General features: G+C 42.5%; 1 protein-coding gene across 4 annotated transcripts in view; it reads left to right on the top strand.

Moving 5' to 3' along the window:
* Positions 1–22,950, top strand: part of EFCAB11 (EF-hand calcium binding domain 11) — a 157,286-nt gene that overhangs the window by 87,250 nt on the left and 47,086 nt on the right. Inside the window, exon 6 of one of the 4 annotated variants that reach the window (XM_060620528.3) lies at positions 11,315–11,841. The exons of 2 other annotated variants lie outside the window; for them this stretch is intronic. In XM_060620528.3, the coding sequence (XP_060476511.1) occupies positions 11,315–11,318 (4 nt within the window). In that variant the 3' untranslated portion in view covers positions 11,319–11,841. Of the gene's footprint in view, positions 1–1,500; positions 1,630–11,314; positions 11,842–22,950 lie in introns of those variants that run through there. One more of the 4 variants, XM_060620526.3, reaches the window with a different exon arrangement.

Genomic DNA, 22,950 nt, shown 5'->3' with positions numbered 1-22,950 from the left:
AAACGAGGGTTACTGCTTAATGAGAGGTTTGATGGTCTTTGTTCTCTATCTACCTTATCTAAGTTAAAATAGATTTTTAAATTCGAATAAATGAATTTTCAGATTTTTTTAACGGGAATGGTTTTATTTCTTTTTTAAAAAAAATTTTTTTAACGTTCATTTATTATTGAGAGACAGAGACAGAACATGAGCATGGGAGGGGCAGCGAGAGGGGGAGACACAGAATGGGAAGCAGGCTCCAGGCTCCGAGCTGTCAGCACAGAGCCCGGCGCGGGGCTCAAACTCACAAACCGAGAAATCATGACCTGAGCCGAAGTCGGATGCTTAGCCAACTGAGCCACCAGGCGTCTTGGTTTCATTTCTTATAACATTTACTACAAGGCTATATTGAATTTTTCAGAAATATTCCCAAATAAGGCAAAAAAAAAAAAAAAAGTGTGTGTGCATGTGTGCATGTGCGTGTGTGTGTGTGTGTGTGTGTGTATGGCATTTAAAAATTTTAATCCCAGCTCTTTTCTGCCTGACCAACTATATGTTGTTAATATTCACATAGATATTAAAATAAAAAGGAGCATACACATCCTCACCAACAAAGATGATGTACAGGAGGCTTCCTATTGCTGGAGATACAGAGAAATAAAAGGCACGCTTCCTATCCTCAGGGAACATCACATGTTCCATCCGGGAAGAAAGGCAGAAACATGGAAAATAAACAGTGGCAGGTTATCCACAGCCCAGTGCCACCGAGCAAGGATAAAAGGAGGAACAGTTGCCGGGGTGAGAGGGCAGGCCCATGGGGATGCAGAGGATGGGAGAGGTGTGGGCATCAGCAAGGAAGGGGAGAACATCTCCGGCCAAATAAGTTTACTTTTGCAGTTAGTTGGCTTTTATCCCGTCTTCCCTCAACTTGTTATTACAACGTTGCTTAATTCCAAGATTTTCTTTGCTGTTGATATTTTCCGCAGAATTGTTAGATTGGATCATTGTGGATCCCCTCCAATCGTTTGTATGTTTTCTAACCTTTCTGTAATGATTCCCTATGATCCTTTCAGAATTGTTTTGCGACGGTATCCTAATGTAATTCTACATTTCTCTTACAATGATGAAGAAAGTATTGTCACAAGCAAACTAGAAAATAAAAGTATTAACAGTTACATTTCTCATGAAATAAATGTAGGGATAGTTACTTATCTGTAGGTGCTAAAAACTGTCCCAGATACACAGTCACTATTTGATAGCATCTTAAAATGTTCGGGGCTGTCGCTCACGGATGTCTTGGCCTCCTGACACCCTCATGTGAATTTTATAAGATATGACAATTTCAGAAAACTGAATCTGACTATAGCCAAGTTGGCAGAGTTCTTAGCTACCTTTATTTAACGTTGAGTTGTTGGATTATTCTTCAATTAGTAAATCTAGAAGTAAAGCTGAAAGTTTCCATTTAGCGTATGTTTCTCCTTTTAAGTTCTTTCCTGTCCTTTCCTGTTCATTTCCTCCTAGCAAACCCGTGAGCTCCGGTATTTGGCTGTGAATTCCTCTTGGACTGGGATGGTTGAATCCCTGGAGCTTTGGACAGAGCTCAGTGAGTGCTCAGTGAATGAATGAAAACAACATTTCACACAAGAATAGAAAGAAATAATGCTGAGGAAATTAGGTACAAGTACGTCTTATGATTTAATTTTCACACATGATTTTGAACAATCTATCTTGTCATAGCAACTTCCTGCTAGTTTTACCTAACCAGGAGCTAAACTTGATATAATGGCAGTGAGATTTATAAGTCTGGCAGAGGATGCTTGAACATCAATTATTTTGTAAAGCAGACCTGTTATCTGTGACATGTTACCACATCGATGATATGGATGCTCAGATTTTTAAAAGATCTTTGGCTTCCTCTTCTGCATAATTAAGTTCTTTTCAGAACAACTTATATATTGTGGATTTCACATATGTGTTTCAGACTAGTCAACACAACTAAAATTTGATCGTGATTACTGGCTTTTCAAAGCCTTCCTTCATTTCCCAGCAGTCAGCTTCCTGTCAGAATTCATTTCCCATTTGGAAAATCTCTCTCTGACCTGCAGTTTTTTGGACACAATTCATCCTTCACAAATTTGAGTCTACCCATTGTCATCAATCTGTAGCTTCTCAGATGCCAAAAGACCCCTTTTTATTCAGAGTGATAAAATCTATCTAAAACATCAGAGGAGAGAAAACTAAGAAAAATATTTAGAGATTTTGTCCCCGTGATTTTTCTAATTAAAAAAGCTTTTCAGTGTGTATCTATTTCTGTTATTAAGCTTTAAGAAATCAAAGTAATAACCGTTAAATTGAAGCAAGATGTGCTTTCCATTCTCCCTCAATCTTTACATGATTAAAATTAAGCTTTGGCATAGCTGCAATATAATTCAGTTCAATTTAGCAAATATATATGGAAACCCTTTTGCTGGCTCCCCATTACTGTGGTGTCTACCAGAACTGCCTTTTAGTTTCAATAATTGAGTGTGAGATGTGAGCATTCCAGATGTGACTGCTGGGGAAAATAAAATCCAGTATGGAAGTAGGTTAGACTTTGAAGGCATCATCCACGATGGTGGACCGTAAGAATGTATTAGTTTTGGCTTGCAAAAGGGAAAGTCTTTCCATGTTAGGGGCACCGAGGTTGGGCTTAGCAGGGTGTGTACTGATTCTTGAACAAGAAAGGGACATGATGAGGAAGGTCTTCATCTGGCTGCAAGCTATACCATAGAATGAAGAAAGAGGTGGCTGGTCCACAGGAAGCCATTGTCACTGGGCCCTAATTGATGAGGTCCTGCTTCAAGGGGAAAGGAAATGGACATGTGAAAGGAAGTCGAGTCTTAGAAATATTACCCAAAAAGAAGCTGATAGCCTCAAGAACTGGATATTGGGAAGCAATGCAAAGAGAACTGCCAAGATTAGCTCCAAGGGCTGGGAGCCTAGGCAAGTAGGACAATCATGGTGCTCCATTAGCATAAATGGAGGATTAAAAAGAGAAGTGGACCCGGCAGAGCACTGAGAGGATACCCATGGTGAGGAGGGAAGCCAGACGAGGAATAGTCAGAGGAGATCCAGGAAACTGGATCACCGGGACAAAGGGAAGACACTGTTTCAGGAAGACAGAGTGAACAGAGAAGAAGTAAGAGTCTGAGTTTGATTTTGTATAGGAGGACAAAATACTGACCTTTGAGTAACTTCAGAAAAGTGGTGGACGGGATGCCAGATGGCAAAGACCCTGAAAAGGGAGAAAAGTTTGTGTTCTTGCTGAGACTGTACTACAAAGTCCTTCATTTATTTCCAGTAAGAAACCCTTTTGGAGGAAATCCACTCCTTACCCGACTAGTAACAAAATGCTAGCCTGTTATTAATACCTGTAGGTTTAAAATGTACCTATTTTCACACTGTAACTCAAAAACATTATTTTTACAAACCATTTGGAAATGACGTTTTTATTTTCTTTGATTCTTCTCTTTCAAAATTTTGCTTATTCCTTTCTGAGATTTATTTCTAGGTCATTGATTCAGATTCCAAAACTAGTATTTTCTGTAAGCTTATTTTATGCCTACTAGAGTTTAAATTCAGACATTTTCCGACAGTAGCAACCAAAATAGCTTCAAAGATGGTTTTTACCTCCACCTTACTTTTTCTTTCTTGATTGTATCTTTTCAAAAATGACCCAGATTGATAGCTTCTGAGATAGTATGCTATAGTAATGACACAGCTTTTTAGAATTGAGAAATATACTTTGGCCTCATTCTGGTTCTTGAAGACACCATTTACTCCTGAGAGGAGCCAGTCAAGAATAAAGTACATTAGAACTGGAGTCACAGGAACTAGGTTCTGTGCCTGTCTTTGTTACATGACCTTGGGTCAACATCTAGAGTTTTTCATCTTTGAAGTGAGAGGATTATAGTAGAGGAACAATTAGGTCTCTTTCCAATGGAAAATCTCAGAATGCATGAATCTACTACTTTATTCTTTAACTTAATCATCAAGCCTACCATGTAGTATGGTTCCAAATTTGAAGATGTGGTCGGGTTCCTTGTGTGCTCCCCCTTCCCTGTTCCCTAAAGGTAGTGTATCCTCCGCTTATGAGGGACTATCATCTCCCCTTCATGTGGCCAGCTCTTACCTTCTTACCCTGACCTCGTGGTGCCTATTTTCCCGTATTCGGTAGTACCCCCCGCCCCCAGCACCAAGCACCTCCAGTACAGATCAGGTGTTCAGTAAATATTTGATGATCGAATAAATGGGTTACATTCTATTTTTTAAAATTGAAATATAGTTGACACACAATGTTATATGAGTTTCAGGTGTACAATATAGAGATTCAACAGCTCTATAGGTTATGCTGTGCTCACCACAAATGTTGCTACCATGTGTCACCCTACAACACTATTACAGTATCATCAGAGATCAAGAGAACTCTGTTCTCTTCCCTGTACCTCTCATCCCCGTGACTTGGGCCATACTGTTATTATTGTCCACCCCTGCGGTGGAGAGACGCCAGCCTAAGCATTGGAATCGATTATGAGTTTAAAAACATGGAGATCTCCGGGTCCCACTCCCCCGCCTTTGGTATTTGAGTTTCTAGAAATGTGCATCCACATTTTAAAATCTCCCCATAGGTCTTGTTCACAGGAGACACATTTGTCTACCTTCTGTGAGTTCCTGGATGTCAGAGACGATAGTTTCTGTCGGTTCATTCCCAAGCCCTAGGGTAATTTCTGGCAGAAATTAGGTGTAAATGATTGTGAATAAATGAACCCCAATTTTGAGATAAATAATAAAATGTCCTTTCTTTTGGTAGCAGATATGATACCTTGAAACTTTAAATACTGATTCACATTACCCATAAGAAATTATATTTTTAAATAAATGAAATTATTTGAACGCCCTGATCACTAGTTCTGATAATGCTCAAAACCCATGCTTTGTTGTCTAGGATTACTTTGCTCTATTTGCCCAATTCTTACAATTTAGTAATGAGTCATTTGCTTTCATTATGACTCGCCTATGTGCCATATACCTTGTTTAAATTGCTTGTTTGTTTTTTTAAGAAGTTACAACCCACCACTATCTTTTTGTTCTCTAGTTCCAGTATTTCAAACTGTAGTTTCTTTTTGGGGGTGGGAGACTTGAAGCAGGGAAGGAATAGAACCAGCATTAACTCTGTTGTCTTGCCACTCACAATTCTGTGCTCCAGAGAAAAGAAATTGAGGGAGTTGTTTTTTAATGAAGGAAATTATGCTATCCTGATGACAAAAACCCTATCCCTAATCCCCTATTGATTTGAGTCTTGGCTATCTATTTTTGCACTGCAAATGACCCTGACACTGAGCAGATTAAAGCAATAAACACTTAGCATCTCAGTACCTGTGGGTCAGGAATCTGGGAGTGGCCTAGCTGGCGGTTCTGGCTCACATCCTCTCAAGAAGCTACATTCAAGGTGTTGGCCAGAGTCACGGTCATTTGAAGCCTTGGCTGGGGCTGGAGGATTCGCTTACAGGGTGGCTCACTCAGACACCTGGTGATTTATTTAGTGCCTGTTGTTTACAGGAGGAGGCTCTCTCGTCAGGGCTGATTGAATGAGCCAGGAGGGGGAGAGCGTGGAGGAAATCCCAGTGCCCGCACTTAAAGGGAGGGCTATTAGGCCTTAAATAATTTGCAGATGTGGCTTAAAACCACCACAGCTTATAACATAAAACACTGTTTGCTGCCTGTGATACTGTCCAGAACGTAGAAGCAACTGTGAACCAAGTTATTCATTTCATTTCTTATCCATGAACAGATGTTGGATATCCGAATTTCTGGTTCTCGCTTTATTGTTTCCGGTGTCTACTTCCTTTTTCCTCTCTTGTGTAACATAACAGATCGTGTAAGATAATGAGGTACGGTGGTAAAAATCATGAAGTGTTATAATCAAAAGGTGTCATTTTCTCTCTGCGTTCCAGACTACAAGCTTTTCCTGTCTAGAAATCAATTCAGAACGTATCTTCTCTGAGGAACCTTCTTAATGGAGGTGGGAAGAAGTTTGAGAAAACTGTTTCCCAGTGAACCAGTGAGCACCAATTACACAGTACACGTGGATGATTGTAAGAGCAGGTGCCAGAAATAACAAGCCATCAGAGAGGAGCATCTTAAAGGGAAATGGGAGCTTCTCCCAAAAACGGAGCCAGCGACCATCAGATATTTTGTTGGCGATTTTATATATGTGAACTTTCAAAAAGATAAAAGAAAAGTTAGGTCAGTCACAGCTGACCTAACTGACCTCTTAGTGGGATGGAGGGGTTAAAAATCAACCTAAAGGCATTTATTAAGTGAGCCAGGTATCAGGCATCGGGTTTGTACCTAATTACCTCATTTTCAACGAGTTCTCTTTCAATTCTTCTCCATCATCCCCACTCGGTCTTTCCTCCCTCTTGTACTCTCTCTGCCCCACTAGACTGAAACTCTAGGGTAGAGCTGGAACTTTCACCTTCGGTCTCAGGTGCTGGAGGCAGGGCCCTCAGCCGATGTTTATTGTCGTTAAACTTAACAAGCCATATTTATCAGTGAGTACCATTATCTTCTTTTTTTTCTGAAAAAAATGTGCAATTTGACCGAAGGCCCACACTTACCAAGTGGCAGAGTGTGGGATTCAGATTCGGGGCTGCAGTCTATGCTTCGGCACAGATGCTCTTGGGAAGATTCCATGAGGCAACTGTGCCGGAGGCCCCAGGAGCATCCTTACAGATCTTACCTGGGAGAAATTATGTAGGAGGTATTTCTGTGTTGACCCAGAATGAGTCACCGTGGTTTAAGAGAGACTGCCAGGAGATAGTTTTTTGACTGGCTAAAAGGATCTTGAGAATCAGCTGGCCTATTGTGTTTGGGCTAAAAGCGAATTTTTGGTGTTACCTGATGTTTTTCTGCCTCTCAGTGGGATGCTAAAAATTCCTCTGTAAGTGCTAAGGGAAATCCCATCGCTTTTCCTATTTTTTTCCCAGAGAGTCTACCCTGGGTGATGAAGGAATCGAACATGGTATCTAGATAAAAGTGGGAACCCAGTAAATAAGGAGATTATGTGTCAGAGCCCTTGGCCAATCTGATCAGTACTAAGAAGAGGTCTTCTTGCAAGAGTTCAGGCCCCAAACTACGGGAATGGAGAAACAGCAGATGCATGAAATGGGGTTTTGCATCCAAATCCAGAGGACCGTAGTGATAGGATGTGCAGTGGAGGGAACTAGGGGCTCCCAGGTTCTGTGCTGGTCGTCTGAGTGAATGGTGGCTCCATTCAGTGTGACAGAGACAGACACTAGGGGAGAGCAAGTGTGGGACTGATGATTGCATCAATTTGGGATTGATGTCCAAGGAAGGTGTTCATCCACCTAGAAATGGGCGTGGAGGTCAGATGGCTCCATTAAAAAGAAGTTGCCCCCGCATATCTGGGAGCGCGCCTGGGTCTTAGATGTGTGTCTGTTGATGTCCCATTTCATGGATTGTTGGTACAGAAAAGAGCCGAATGGCACAGGTAGCCTTTCTGGGCTGTGCTGTGCCGTGCTATTGGCAGTCTCCTCTGCTGCCACACATATGTCAGTGTCCTGGACATCTTGGGGAGCAATGAGTGGCCTCCTGCTTGAGGTTGTAAAAGGGAGTTGCCACATGGCCCGGGAAGACGAGGGCCCTTCTCTCTGCCAGCCTCCCATAGGTTCTTACACAGAGCTTGCTTCTACTCATTACGATCTGGCAGTCTTATATACCTCCTTTTGGGTGGGGGGGTGGGGCGGGGGGATGTTGGCTTACAATGTTGTCTGTATCTGTGTTGAAATGTCACTCATTTTTCTTTTTAAAAGACAACCACAAATTCATGCTTTATTTTCTTGGGAAAATACTTCTAAAGAAAAAACTATAGCTTGGGTTTTCTACGTGGGTGTTGGTGCAGTTGGTTGTAATGAGACATCTTTGATTAGTCACTTGCTAGCTGACTGAATTATTTTAGATGTGCTGGCTTTCTGTTTTGTTTTTGTTTTCTTTTTTAATTCAAAGAGTTATCTTGAGATGTAACACGCTTAGCTTTTAATATGCTCTATAAAATTTCCACCTTATTTTGTGTAGGTATTCATCTGAGAGCACAATTAAAACGTCTGACTTCAGTTCTTTCCTTGCAAATGCTGCCTAACACTTCCGTCTTTCATTAACCGAAATTATTCCTATGTAAACAAATAACAATTGCAGATTGCACTGCCTTCTCTCCTGTGTTATGAGGATCCTTTAAGTGCATTCCTTGTTTAATTATACTCTTAAAAGAAAAAATAAACGTGACATATTTTTGTCATTTTGTACAATGCCAGTAGAAAACGAAGGATCGCTTCTTACATTTCTAACTTTTTGCCCCTTTTATTTAATATTCATTTGGAGAGCCAGTGTGGCCGGTGGGAGTGGGGACAGGCTTTGGTTCACACCAACTTGAAAATGTCAGTCCTGCTACTTCTTAGTGGTTTGACTTTGGATAAATTGCTTGAGTACTTCTCTGTGCCTTAGTTTCCTGCATATAAAATAAAGAATAATATTTGCCTCACGGATTATGGAGAATGAGGCATACGGTGCGAGTTGAACAGTACCGATCACATAATAGGTGCTCAATCAATGCTGGCAATATCTATTTTTATACAGTAGAAGAAGCTGTCTTATCCAGTTCACCAGCTTAAAAGAAGCTTCCAGTCCCATATGCAAAGCAGTCCTGCAGATGCCCATAACATGTTGACTGCTTGTCATTGGGAGGCTTGTCTCTAGTACACTCCTGTACTTCTACTCAAACTGAGTTGTATTTGTTCCCAAACCTGTTTGTGTTGCTTGTTCTCAAACCTACCTATGCCAGGGGTGCCTAGGTGGCTCAGTCGGTTAAGCATGCGACTTGGGCTCAGGTCATGATCTCGCGGTTCATGACTTCGAGCTCTGCATCAGGCTCTCTGCTGACAGCTCAGAGCCTGGAGCCTGCTTTGGATTCTGTGTCTCCCTCTCTCTCTCTGCCCCTCCCCTGTTCACGCTCTGTCTCTCTCTCAAAAATAAACACTTTTTTAAAAATTAAAAAAAAAAGAAATGGTTAAGAAGGTAAATCTTATGTAATGTGTATTTTATTAGTTTTTAAATTTTTAGAAAAAGCTGTCACATTAGCTGTGGGTGAAATAACTGTTAGATTGCAGGGTGGGAGGGTGGGTAAAAAAAATATTTAGAGGGATTCCACATCTAGATTGCCTTCTAGTGGTCTTTCAGTTTGCATACTTTCAGGAAACCAAAGTAGGAAATCATAGGTAATTCATTTCCAGTGTAGTTTATATAAGAAAGAGGAGAAGGCATGCTGATCCATGGACCTGGTCTCAAAGATTGCAGGCTTTGACGTACACCACAGCTTCAGGGAACAAATGCAGGCTTATATTTCAAATTTAAAATTAAACACTTCAGTTATGGATGTGTGTAGATTGGGCCCTGGGAAACAGACCCCGAGACAGAGACAAGTGTGCAGGAGGTTTGCTGAAGGTGCTCCTGGACCCAGGCCTGTACGGGAGCCGGGGAGGCAGGGTTAACAGATAGTGAATTGCACCAATGCCGCAGGGAATGCTGGGCTCACCACCCAGTGCTGGGCATCTGCAGGACTGCTTTGCATATGGGACTGGAAGCTTCTTTTAAGCTGGTGAACTGGATAAGACAGCTTCTTCTACTGTATAAAAATAGATATTGCCAGCATTGATTGAGCATCTATTATGTGATTGGTACTGTGCAACTTGCACCGTATCCCTCAATCTCCATAATCCGTGAGGCAAATATTATTCTTTATTTTAAATACAGGAAACTAAGGCACAGAGATGTGGCAGAGAGATCGGTGCTTATCCTCCTGCACTGACCAGGCATTGGGTGTGGGCTGCCCCTGGGGAAAGGGGGCCATCAGCCTTAGGGAGGCAACTTCCTCTGGCTGGGGGTGAGCCCCTTGAATTTCTCAGTTGAACTCTCAGCAGGTAACAGTTCCAGCAGCTGGGGGATCTGATGGCAACACCCGCAGCATCCACAGCCTTGTGTACCGTTTTTTATGTGTTTCCTCCCTTTCAACAGACTTTTAAAAAATTAGCCGATTGGCTCTTGGTCCAGATTGCTTCAGATAAGAGCATCTTCACTGATTAGGGGCAACATTCTGAAGGTCTCACCGTGTTTGATGTTCTTTACATTCATCAGCTGTCCCGTTTGTGATGTAGAGAGACCGTGTGGCTTAACGACACTGACAAGTGTGTGTGATGTGTTTGAAGCTGAACTGATGTTTGGACTGTGGACTTTGAAATACTTTCCAGTATATATTGTGAGATTCGTGAGACCTCAAATTTTTGCTTTTTAGGTTTCCAGATGTCGTTGGCCTTTGATGATTTTTGTGGGGGGTCAGCCTCTATTTTTATGCTAACAGTCATCTTCCTTTCCTGCCCTACGACCCATAGGTCTTTATCTGCATAGTCTTCACTTACTCTTCCATCTGTCACAAGTAACCAGCCGCCCTTTCCCCTCAGACCTGCGTCTCTTCATCTCGATCCCCAGGCTCTCAGTGTGAATGATGGCCAATCTCCAGGATGCCCAAATGTCATATCTGAATGTACTCTTTCAATCCTTAGGACAGTTTATGTAGTTGTTCTTGTTTATTTTTTAACGATCTTAACCATTTTTAAAAACTATTTATTGATTTTGAGAAAGAATGCTAACGGGAGGGGCGGAGGGAGGGAGAGGGACGGAGAGAGAATCCCAAGCAGGCTCTGCCACAGAGCCCGACACAGGGCTCCATCTCACGAACCGTTGAGATCGTGACATGAGCAGAAATCAAGCCTCAGACACCTAACCTCCTGAGCCCCCCAGGCACCCCAGCATTTCCTTCCTTCTAAAGGCTGGATAATATTCCATCGTATGTGGACAGCACACTTGTTTATCCATCTGTCCACGGACAGTCGGGCCGCCTCCACCTTTTTAGCTCTTGGGACATACGCCGCTATGAACACGGCCGTGCAAGTTTTTGTTGATTTTTAAATACGAAGTTCTTTTGTTTTTGTCCGCTTGCTTTGCCTCAAATTGTAAATGGTAAAGAAGAAATATGAATCCCTTTGCAAGTGTGACCGTAAGTGGAGCACAAAGATACTCTGATTACCCCCACAACGTCTATTTTCCTTCCGTGCTTTGGCGTGTGCTGACATTTTAGTAGGAATACTGTTCAGTCTCATTTACACTTAGCCCTTCATTTAGCCATGTTTTGTTGTTTCCTTGGTTTCGAATTTTATCTCTTTAGGTGAATTGGGAACTGAAGCCTTCCATTTGACTTGTGATCTCCTACATTCTGGAAGCTCATACATGTAATCGTGGAACAAATAAAGCAGCTGGAGAAAATCTTTCCTGAACAAAACCCAAGTGGGGCATTTGGGTGAGAGCCAAGATTCCAGCAGCTACAGAGGGAGATGTGAAAAGGCTGCCTATATTACGGCACTAACAAATCACTTCTGGCCCGATAGGAATGTCCTTTAAGTGATGATCAGATAGAGGGTAGGGACCTTTACACATTTAACTGCCTGACCACAAAATAAAGTGTTTACTGTAACCTTCCAAGGTCTCTCCACCAAGTTAATTACTGTGATACACCTGAAGGAACAGCAGCATTGTGAGTGACTCAATGGGCTCAGCGTAAATGGAAATTCTGAAGCTGCTTAGTCCGAGCCTGGCCTCCCACTAAATTGCTGCGGGGTGCTAGGCAAGACACTGTGTCTGTAACTCCCTGGGGTTCCGCTCCTCCAACCAAAATTCAGAACCATGACGCAGAGTTAGCTACTAAACAATAGCTAATAATAATAATAAATGAAGCCCTACGTTAACTGTCTCATTTGTGAGGAGAAAGTTTATTGTCCAAAGTGAGCCAATAACTAAGTAAAATTTCACTGGACATTTTGAAAAGGTTGGTTACTCATTTTGTTCATGAACATACAAATGTGTGTGGACTGACATCAACAAAAGCAAAAGCTTGGAATGAATGTAGGTCTTAAAAAAACGTAAAGGAGCGTTCCAGGTTCTTCACCCTCCGTTCATTCAGCCAACATCACCGATTCCCTGGAGCAGTGCTTCTCAAACCTTAGGTGCTTAAGAGACACCTGGAGGGCTTTTAAAACATCCTTCCTGGGGCCCATCTTCGTAGTTTCTGCCCTCAGTAGATAGTGTGGTGGGGCCTGAAAAATTTGCATATGTCACAAGCTCGCAAGGAATTTTGACACTGCGGGTGTGCAAACCATACTTGGGGTGCGAGAGGTCTGGAGACACTCCAAATGCCCGAGTGAAGAAGACGCGGTCATATCCATAAGGCAGATAGGACTAACAGGAATACTTTACAGTGTGAGTAACTGCTTTGTATTACTGGGTGTGCGTGCATGTGTGTGTTTTAAAGGCATCTCAGGGAATGCAGCTCGTACAGAGGTATAGAGAACTGAAACCACATGACGTGTTCAGGGACATAGAGTTTGCGTTACTGGAGCAAGGAGCTCGGGGCTGGCCAGTGGGTGACTGGGGAGAAGGGGGTGAAGGGGAAAGTGCAGCAAGAGGGATGCCAAGAACTAGGTAAAGCTCTGATCACAACACGTCTGTGTACCATAAGGAATCTGGTTGTTTCCTTAACCTGGTAACAAAGGAAATGAAAAAGACAAAAATCTGAAGAATCATAAAAGATTTCAAGGAGGAAGAGTTAACAATAGCATAGAATTTGGCCAAATATAATTTAGTCAGCCCAATAATCTTGCTGAAATCACACTGCCGTTGAAAGTGAACCTCTCTGGGCGCCTGGGTGGCGCAGTCGGTTAAGCGTCCGACTTCAGCCAGGTCACAATCTCGCAGTCCGTGAGTTCAAGCCCCGCGTCAGGCTCTGGGCTGATGCTCGGAGCCTGGAGCCTGTTTCCGATTCTGTGTCTCCCTCTCTCTCTGCCCCTCCCCCGTTCATGCTCTGTCTCTCTCTGTCCCAAAAATAAATAAAAAACGTTGAAAAAAAAAATTAAAAAAAAAAAAAAAGAAAGTGAACCTCTCTGGAGTCTGGTTTCTTCCATTCTGGTGGTTTTTTTGTACACCATGTGATGATTTCTGTGGTCTTAAAAATTACCCATTTTTCATTATTTTCCAAGCTCTTTTTCTATCCAATGAATGGGCAGCCAGTCCAGAATTGTTTACAGTAGTGAACAATTGAAATACAGAGACATTAACAATAAAAATATCTTACAGAAATAGGCTTTTTTTTATTATAGAAGCAACGCATGCTTACTACAGAAACTATAGACCAAAGGGGGGAAAAAAAACCCTCACATAATCACACCTGTTATTTAGAAAATCACTGCTAAAACCCCTGGAGACTAAGTTCCCAGATCCTTTTCTATATCCGTGTGTACTCTTTGCTATTGAAATAGGGTCATACCATATGTTGTGAAAAACTAGCAAAACGTGTTGAAGCAGTCTGCCAGTCGTTGGACGCATACAAAATTCCACCTTAATTCTCGCTGTTTGACATTTAGTTTGTTGAGTATCCCCCGTGGCAGTTCCCTACTCAGAAAGATGAGGAAGAGGAGTCAGCCAGGCAGAGATGATGGGGTGGACAGAAGGACATTCCAGGCCCGAGCGGAGACCGGGAGGCGAGGAGGTGTTGGCCCCCGAGGAATGGGAAGTTTCCTGTGTACCTGGAGCCCAGACAGGGAAGACCGAGAGGCCTGGAGGCTGCAGAGGCTGTGACCTTACCACCAACAGCCTCTGCTTGGACATCCTGGACAATAATTGGCCAGAATTAAGTCACTCAGGAAGAGAGTAGAACAGAGAAAACATGTGTAGCCGATCGCTGAATGGTATTCTTTTCTAGTCACATTGTTTTAACACGTTGTTTTCACCAACGTCATTTTGACTAAGTTGTTTCTGGCAAATTGCTTTCAATCAAACTATCTGGATCCAAATGAACAGGATTTGGGGGCTCACTGGAACCAGCGGTGTGCCAGAGCCAGCCCATGCAGGCTCCCATGCCAGTTCTGCCCATCTTTGCTCAGCTCACATTCAGTGACATCGCCTTGGGAGCTGGAAATCAGCAAGTGTTACAAATCAGGGAATTTTCTCCCATGAACACCAGTTCCCCAGCACACGACATAGCTGAGAGAGACGGGAAGAAGTCCAAAATAAAGGTCTTGGGTTTTGGCTTGGGACTCCAACACTGATGTGGTTTACCAGAGCGAGGAAGCATTAACTTTGGAGTCAGAAGGGCCAGGGTTTGAATCGTAACTGTCGTTTTCCAGTCACTTCCAGCAGAGTAATTAACTTCTCTAAACCTCAGTTGTTTTATATATATATATATATATATATATATATATATATGAAATAGGGTCACTAATATTTAACTTACAGATCAGTTGTCAAAATGTATCCTTGAGAGACAGAAGCTATTATGATGATTACTGTAATGAAGGAGGAGCATGAGGGCATTAAGTTGATTTTGTAATTTGAGTTGAAGTTTGAGTTGCTTCGGGAGTTTTGGGTAGAGAATCCTGTAATAACAACAATCGCTAACGTTATGGAGTGTTAATTATATGCTTCTCCATGCATTATTTAATCTAATCCCCAGGAGAACTCTAGAGGTGGATACCAGCGATATAATTACCCCATTCTGTAGTTGAGGAGCCTGAGGTTTAAGTGAAGTAACTTTCTCATGGCAGGATGGCTGGTCAGTGCAGAGACAGGAGTTGGAATGCAGGTTTATCTGAGTTCAGAGTCTGCCTTCTTAACCAGTGTGCATATGGGGTCTCCAGTCAGCAGAGACGTCTAAGGCCCACGGTATCAGTTTCTGAATCCTATGAGTTGTGGAAGTCTTAGCTTTGAATGCGGTCACACTGCAAGGGTCTCTAGAGTGAGAAGAATGCGATGCAGCCTGGATATGTAAAAGGGAAATACCCTTTAGAAGAGGAAGCAGTGTCAGCAGTTGGACATGCCAATTAAAGAGGATTCCTTGGATTTGGTGATATGACCAACCTCAAGAAAAGCAGTTTGGATAAGACCATGAAAACAGAGGCCAGCTTGCTTTTTGGGTTAAGGAGTGAATTGATGAGGAGGAAGTGGAGGGAACTGGTGTAAAACTACTTTTGAAGACTAAGATGCTAGAGAAGAATTTGGAATCTAGAGAGATATTTCATAACATAGATGTGTTAGGAAGAAATAATAAGTAGAAGTGAAGGCAGAGGAATATGACCGAAGGAGCCAAGTCCCTTAAGAGGCGGGAGGAATGGGATCCAAAACCTGTTTGAGGAACTATGACTGGATCAGTACTGGGTTTGGGCTTTGTAGGTTGAGTGGGCTAGAAGAAGGAGCAGGTGGAGCGTTGAGGATAATGGTCCATATAACTAAAGGCATGGCACCATAGACTCTAGGCCAACTAGAGAAAAAGTAAAACTAGGCAGGTACTTGAAGACTAAGAGAATGTAGAATGGTCAGGGTCCTAGGAGTCTCAAAAGATGCTGAAAGAACTTGAGAATCAAAGAGCAATAGAGCTGTAAGAGTGGGGAGCTGTATACAGTGGATTGGATCTTGACACTGGATAATTCATACGTAGAGAAGTTCTGCGTCATTGACAAGGCCCCTGGTCTAGCATGGAAGGTCAGTCTTTGAAGCAGAGTAGAGATGAAGTTTATCAAAATTGGGGAGATCAAGGGACTCTAGGCCTAGAGTTCTGACTGAGACCTGACACCGGCTGGTATCCTCCCGACTCTTCACCTAACAAGACTGTATCTTCTCATAATTCTTTGTTACGAATCCAGATGTTCATGTCTAGAGATGTGCCTCCCAGTGAGGGTGTAAATCCTCCTGATGGAGAGCGGCGTGTTCTTTAATTGGTGCCCGAGAGATCTGATAGAATCTTCTTTTTCTCAGGATCCTCTCCCTGGGATGGGTAGCAAAAGAATATAAAAGTCCTAGATCTGTTTCTTCTCCTTCTAGGAGATGCACAGCTTATGCTTTCAGAAGAATAATGTGAATAATAATAGCTGTCATTTGTTAAGCACCTGCTACATGCCAGCTACTATGCTAAGCACCTTATGTAGATGGTATCTTTACAGCCTTATAACAACTCTCCCAGATGAGCACAGATTAGAAAACTCCTTTGCCCAGGGTCACTCAGCCTATAAATGATGGGGCCAATATTCAAACCCAGGTGGTCTGCCTCTAACACTCAAGACCCTCACTATGCAAAACTGCCTCTCAGTGTCTTGGAGACCCAGGTCAGCCTCATGTAGGACATCAGTATATTCCTGTTTATGAAGGAATGGGAAACTAGCCACCCTTGAGATCCCTTGTCCTTGTCCCATAGACACACCATTGGGACTAGGGCTCCTGACTGGCCTCTATCTCTCCATCTTCAGCCTGCTTCTCCATGGAATACACCTCACATGCCTTTGAGCAACCATCACCCCATAAATCTCTGCTTTCCTACAACAGTGCCCCTCACTGACAGGGGCAGAGAGAGATATCTTCCCAAAGCCCCTTGAAGTTAAGCCTCTGGGCTCATTTTGCAAGAGAGCTGAGCAATGACATGAAAGGCATTTCATTCTATCACTGACTCTTAGAAATATTGGAGGTTTGTTTCACACAGATACATTACTGTGACAGAGCTTGGCTGTTCAAAGTACAAGGAAGCCTTAGTTCAAGAATGCTCAGAAAAGTAATATAAGAGGTATGCCAAGAGAAGAAAGCATTTCTTTTGTAATGATAAAAAATGATTTGTTCAATGGGACAGACCTCCTTGAAAATCATATTAATTTGCTTCTAAATAATTTGCTATTTGCTGAAAGCTGTTTTCAGCAAAAAAAAAAAAAAAAAAAAATACCTTGTCCTGTACACGCCCAACTCTAACTTTCATATTTAAAAGATGCATTTACGAAAGTCTCATACTTGGATGAACTTCTGATGCATAATCAGAAAGTAGTGATGGAAGAGAAATGGATGAGCACACAATTCAAAACTGTTCTATGTTGAGCATTTCTTTTAGCCTATGTTCATTGACCACTTGATTTTTTTTTTTTTTATTTTGACCCGTATCTGCAAGAGTAAAAGAATATTTCATCTTATCTTTCAAGAAGACAACCAGCAAGACAGTTTTGTTTTACCTCCAAAGTTAGGTATCTTCCTAAACAATATCCTTTTGTACCAAATCCCTAATCCCTCTAATCCTGCCTCCTCTAGTGTGCACAGTGTGAGACAGAGCTAGTGAGAAGTAAACCTGCACAGTCCACCCCAGAATGGTCCAGAAAAAAATGTCGAGGAGGATTTGCCTTACTCCTTATCGTGGGGCCTGGGGCCAGAGGGCTGATATCCAAAGCCGGGTCCCAGAAATAATAACAAAAATGCAGCCAGAAAATTGAGTTGCAGCCAGGACTTTATTAAGGCACAGGTGTCAGCACCCCAGGGTCGAGGCAAAACCAAGGGTTGTGTGGAAGGCAGCAATCAAAAAGCCCCAGAGTAAAGAGCAGGAGAATGAGCTCTGCGGAAGGAGCTCAGGATGGAGGTCCGGTGGGGAGAGCCAGGGCCCCGGGCAGTGTTGTCGCAGGCACCCAAGCTGGCTTGTATCTCCTTCCTTGTGTCATTCATCTGGCCCAGAGGCCCTCTACAGATGATCCATGCCCGACGGGGTGTGTGAGGTTAAAACGACTTTCCTGATGCTCAGGCACTGTTTACCTTGGTTCACACTGCTGACATTTGCATCGGTGCTGCAAAAGCTGTGGTAGATGAACCCACAGGAACTGTTCTCCCGGTCTGTAGCATGAATCAAGGCAGTAGCACAGAACTGTGCTCGTAATCATTTCGTTCTGCATCACCTTGCCCCTCGGGGGTGGGGGGGGGGAATTGCCAGTTTCACTTAAGAATATCCTTAGTGAGGGACGCCTGGGTGGCTCGGTCGATTGAGTGAGTGTCTGACTTCAGCTCAGGTCATGATCTCGGGGTTCACAGGTTCAAGCCCCGTGTCGGGCTCTGTGCTGACAGCTTGAAGCCTGGAGCCTGCTTTGGATTCTGTGTCTCCCTCTCTCTCTGCTCCCCTCCCCCCCCCCCGTTCATGCTCACTCTCTCTCCGCGTCATTCTCTCTCTCTCTCAAAAATAAATAAACACTAAAAAAAAAAAAAAAAAAAGAATATCCTTGGTGAAGCAATAAGAATTATTTTACTAGGGGCTCCTGGGTGGTTCAGTTGGTTAAGCGTCCAACTTCAGCTCAGGTCATGATCTCATGGCTTGTGAGTTTGAGCCCCACATCGGGCTCTGTGCTGACAGCTCAGAGCCTGGAACCTGCTTCGGATTCTGTGTCTTCCTCTCTCTCTGCCCGCACTCTCTCTCTCTTTCAAAAATAAACGTTAAAAAAAAAATTAATTAAATCTCAGTCCTCAAGCACACATCTTTTTAATATGCTAGGAAGTATTTGTACAGCATTTGGGTTACATGCCGAAGCATAATGGTTGTCTCCAGGAAAAGCTCTTTAAGTTGAGATCTGAACCGGATACTGTTTTAATGAAACACTATTTTTATTTGAAAGAATGACAAGCTATCGTTACTCAGACTTGAGTATTTGGTCAGCATTTTCTCAAAAATGAACGATGTGAGCCTGTCATTTCAAGAAAAACAACTGACAGTGTTTGTTGCCAATGATAAAATTCAAGCTTTCAAGTGAAAATTAGAATTTGGGAAACTTGTATCCACCACTGTGAGCTTGACAGTTTCTCAATACGTAAAGACTTTTCTGGTGAATTCAATGGTGATATTAACAAATGTGATTTTTTTTATATTGTATAATGAAAGGTGTTAACATTTAGAAGATCTGTGTAACTCAGTGAATTAATATTTCTCAGATAACCAATGCATGATATTACAAAATCGTGCTTGGGTAAAAGATCTATTGAAAGTACAAGATATACCACTGGATTTTACTGTAACAAAGTATGAAAAGTTAATTGATATGGTTTCATATTCTACATTGCAGCCAGCCTTTAAGAAACTACCACATATTGAGTTACAGTCTAGCATCAGAAAAGAATATCTGCAATTATCTGAAAAGACCATTAAAATACTCCTACCCTTTCAGCTACATGTCTGTGTAAACTGTATTTTTCTTTACATACTACAATCATACCACCACAAAGGGAATTCAGAAGCAGATACGAGAACCTAACTGTAATTTGTTAAGCGATATATCGAAAAGACTTGCACAAGTATAAAATCTCTTCTCGCTGTTTTGTTTTGGAAAATTTACCTAGTTTTCATTTAAAAACATGTTATTTTGGTTAAAAATGCAGTGAAATTATTGTCATTTTTAATGAAGTAATATCTTGAAATTTTCTCAGCTATAATTTCTAGTATGATAAATATTGATAAAGCCTATAAAAACGGAAGCTCTTCAGGGCTCTCGAGTTTTAAGAGTGTAAGGGAATCCTGAAGCCACAAAGTATTGAGAACCACAGATCTAGTGTATATTGAGTACCTACCACACCTGGGCCTGGGCTCACGCAGGGACAGTGTGGTGTACTGGACAGACGTGGAACTTGCCCACAGGACTAATGGTCACCTACAGTTAAACAGTAGTTCCCATGGAGTGTGGGAAGCGCAGTGATGGGAGAAGCACCAGGTGACAGGGGAGCACATTGCTGGGGCACTTGGCCCTGTGTAAGGACGACTCCGCAGGAAGTAATGTCTCTGCTGATTCTTTTTTTTTTTTTTTTAATATGTATACTTTATTTTAGAGAGAGAGAGAACACACAAGTGGGAGAGAAGGGCAGAGGCAGAGAGAGAGAATCTCAATCAGCCTCCACGCTCAGCGCAGAGCCTGATGCAGGGCTTGATCCCAGAACCCTGGCATCATGAGCCACAAATCAAGAGTCAGATGCTCAACCAACTCAGCCACCCAAGCGCCCTCTACTGATTCTTGTAGGTTGAATAAGAGTTAGCCAGGCAAAGAAGAGAGGTTGGTTGATTGCTTTGGATATATGGAAAAGCATGTACAGATCCCCATGCGAGAGCTCATGGCTTCATTGCAGAAATAAAAGAAGTCGAGTGTAATTGGAACACAGAGTAGAGGCAAGCTATGAAGCCAGGCTAGAGGACAGCAGCCAGATTACAAGGGGCTTTGTTAGATCAGGAGCTAGGGCCTCCTAGGGGAAATGGAGAATCTTGGACTGTTTTTAAGAAAGGAGAGTGACATCGGATTGTGTTTTAGACAGATCTCCCTGACTATAGAGAATGGATATCTAGAGGTAGGGGGACTGGTTGGGGGTCATTGTGGCCATCAAAGAGAGCTGATGGAGTCTGGGCTATGGTATGGCTGAGGTGTTGGGGAAATGTGGATGGATGTAAGAGATATTTTGCATGGAGAAGTTTACAGATCTAGGTAAATAGTTTGGTTGTGATTAGAGAAGAGTGGGGTAGGCATCAAGATCAAATCTAGAGTTCAGGTTTAGCACTTGGGAGTAATGACAATGTTCACTGACAGAGGGAACATAAAAAGTACAGCTTTAAAAAGGAGACGATGCACCTGGGTGGCTCAGTCAGTTAAGCATCTGACTCCTGATTTTGGTTCAGGTCATGATCCCAGGGTCGTGGGATTGAGCCACATGTTGACCTCTGCACTGGGCATGGAGACTGCTTGGGATTCTCTCTCCTCCTCTCTCTCTGCTTCTCCCCCACTCATTCTTCATTCTCTCTCTGTCTCTGTCTCTCTCTCTCTCTCTCAAAAACAAAAACAAAAATTGTTTTAATTTAAAAAGGAGAAAGATGGAGTCCATTTGGGCCACCTTCAGGCTATCCAAGAATAGATGCCCACTCATCATTTGGATCTGCAGTTCTAAAGTTGGTGGGGAGGTGAATCTGGACTTGAGACATAGATTTTGAGGGACATCAGCATATGAACAGCAACTGAAGCCAGGGGCTGAGTGAGATCTCTCAGAGAGAGGATTTAAGCAAGAAGGGAAGACTGCCTAAGAGAGAACCATAGGGCACACCAACCGGGGATAAAAGGCACCCAAAGAATTAGGGGAGTCCAGAGACAGATGGGGTCATTGAGACCGAGGGAGAAGAGTTTCAAGAAGGGAGGAAGCGTCAGGGGTGACCAGTGCTGTCAGGAGGTCAGTAATATGAGCATTAAGAGTATCTTTTCGATTTAGCAACAAGGAAGTTATTGAATCATTGACTGTACCCAGAACAATGTCTGTGGAGTGGTAGGCTCCAGCAGCTTGAAGAGAGGGGAGAGGGTTGGTAGAAGAGATCGCAGAGGGTGTGGGAGGTGGGAAAACGGAGAGGGATTGATTTGAGATTATTATGATTCTGTGGAGAGGAGCCCATTCAAGAGGGAAGATTAACGACACAAGAGAGAAGGGGGAAATCAGTAGAGCGAGGCTCCAGAAGAGTCAGGAGGGGAGGAGATTTAGAGAGCAGGTGGAAGGAAACCATGTCTCCAACAGGGAACCAAGTTCCAATCAAGGCATGATGTAGGGAGGGCATTAGCATAGATTAGTTTAATTAGAAGTAGAGGTTCCACGATGCTCAGTGAAAAGGTTTAGGAGTAGGAGAACAGTGGGAGTTTAGAGAAAGGACCAAAAGAAAGAAGAAAAAAACGCAGCAGCGTGAGGAAGAAGGTGAAGAGATAGGAAGGCCAGAGGGCTCACCAGAGTGACCAAGCTCAGCAGTTATGAGGAGAGAGGGAGGATGCATAGAGAGCTGTATCTTATTTTAGATACTGGTAATTTAATTACAGCAGTCTTATCTTTTTACACAGTGATGCATTTTTATATCACAACCTAAAAATTACTCTCAACAATGGTGATTTTTTTTTCTTTTGCTGAAATGTTATTTTCTGGCCAATTCAAATTATCCTTATGTGTTTCTGTTGTTTACTTTTATGTTCACCAGGTTAAATCTTCAGTTATGCTACTGCCATTAAGAGTTTCCTATGTAGAAAAATCTATTCATTATGAACACATTTATTGCTTCATTGAGTTGCCTATTTAAAATGCAGAGAACCACAAATTAAATGTAGTGCTTTTCCATTTTGAAAAAAAGCAGATGAATGGGTACTATTTTCTTGAATACATCATGTTTGTCTTACATAATTAACAGTCCAGATTCATAGGCTAACAGATGCCAATCCTTGCTTATTTTGATATTTGTTCCTTACTGAAAGGGATGCTTCCTAAGACTTGCGTGTGCCATGCTGTGCATCAGAGGAAATGATAAGGCAGATGTAATGGAGACAGTTGCTTGTTGGGGGGCAGCTAAGTGGTCAACCGAGAGGTTGGTCTCCAAAATCTATTTCTCTTGAGGTTAATTATACAAAGCATAAAACAACGTCGTTGAAATTGTGAAATAAAAATATCTCAAGCAGCTTCCATAGAAAATTAACCTATTGACTGCTATTTCCAGATTGCAAGTCTATAGCCCTCTATTAAACATGCATTATCTGTAAGACTTTGGTATTTGTTCCAGAAACATTCTTTAATGACATATCCTAATTCCTCTCGATTTCTAATGTTGGTAAATGTGGGCATGCCTGTGTTGAATGTGTGGTAAGTGTGAACTATAGTATGGTACAAGGGCACCGTTAAATGAGAAATCTGCTGGGGCGCCAGGGTGGCTCGGTAGGTTAAGCGTCTGGCTCTTGATTTCAGCTCAAGTCATGATCTCACAGTCACGAGATAGAGCCCTGAGTCGAGCTCCAGGAGCCTGCTTGGGATTCTCTCTCTCCCTCTCCCATGTACACATGCCTGCCTCTCTCTCTCTCTCTCTCTCTCTCTCTCTCTCTCAAAATGTTTTTTTTAAAAAATCTGTCATTAATGCTTAGTGGATCTAATCTGGAGGTCAGTATATTTTTTTTTCCATTTCTTCCTATTGTAGCCTCAAAGAGG

This window comes from Panthera onca, chromosome B3 (assembly GCF_046562875.1).
Source record: "Panthera onca isolate mPanOnc1 chromosome B3, mPanOnc1 haplotype 2, whole genome shotgun sequence".
Lineage (NCBI taxonomy): Eukaryota > Metazoa > Chordata > Mammalia > Carnivora > Felidae > Panthera > Panthera onca.
This window is presented reverse-complemented; position numbering and strand designations above follow the sequence as displayed.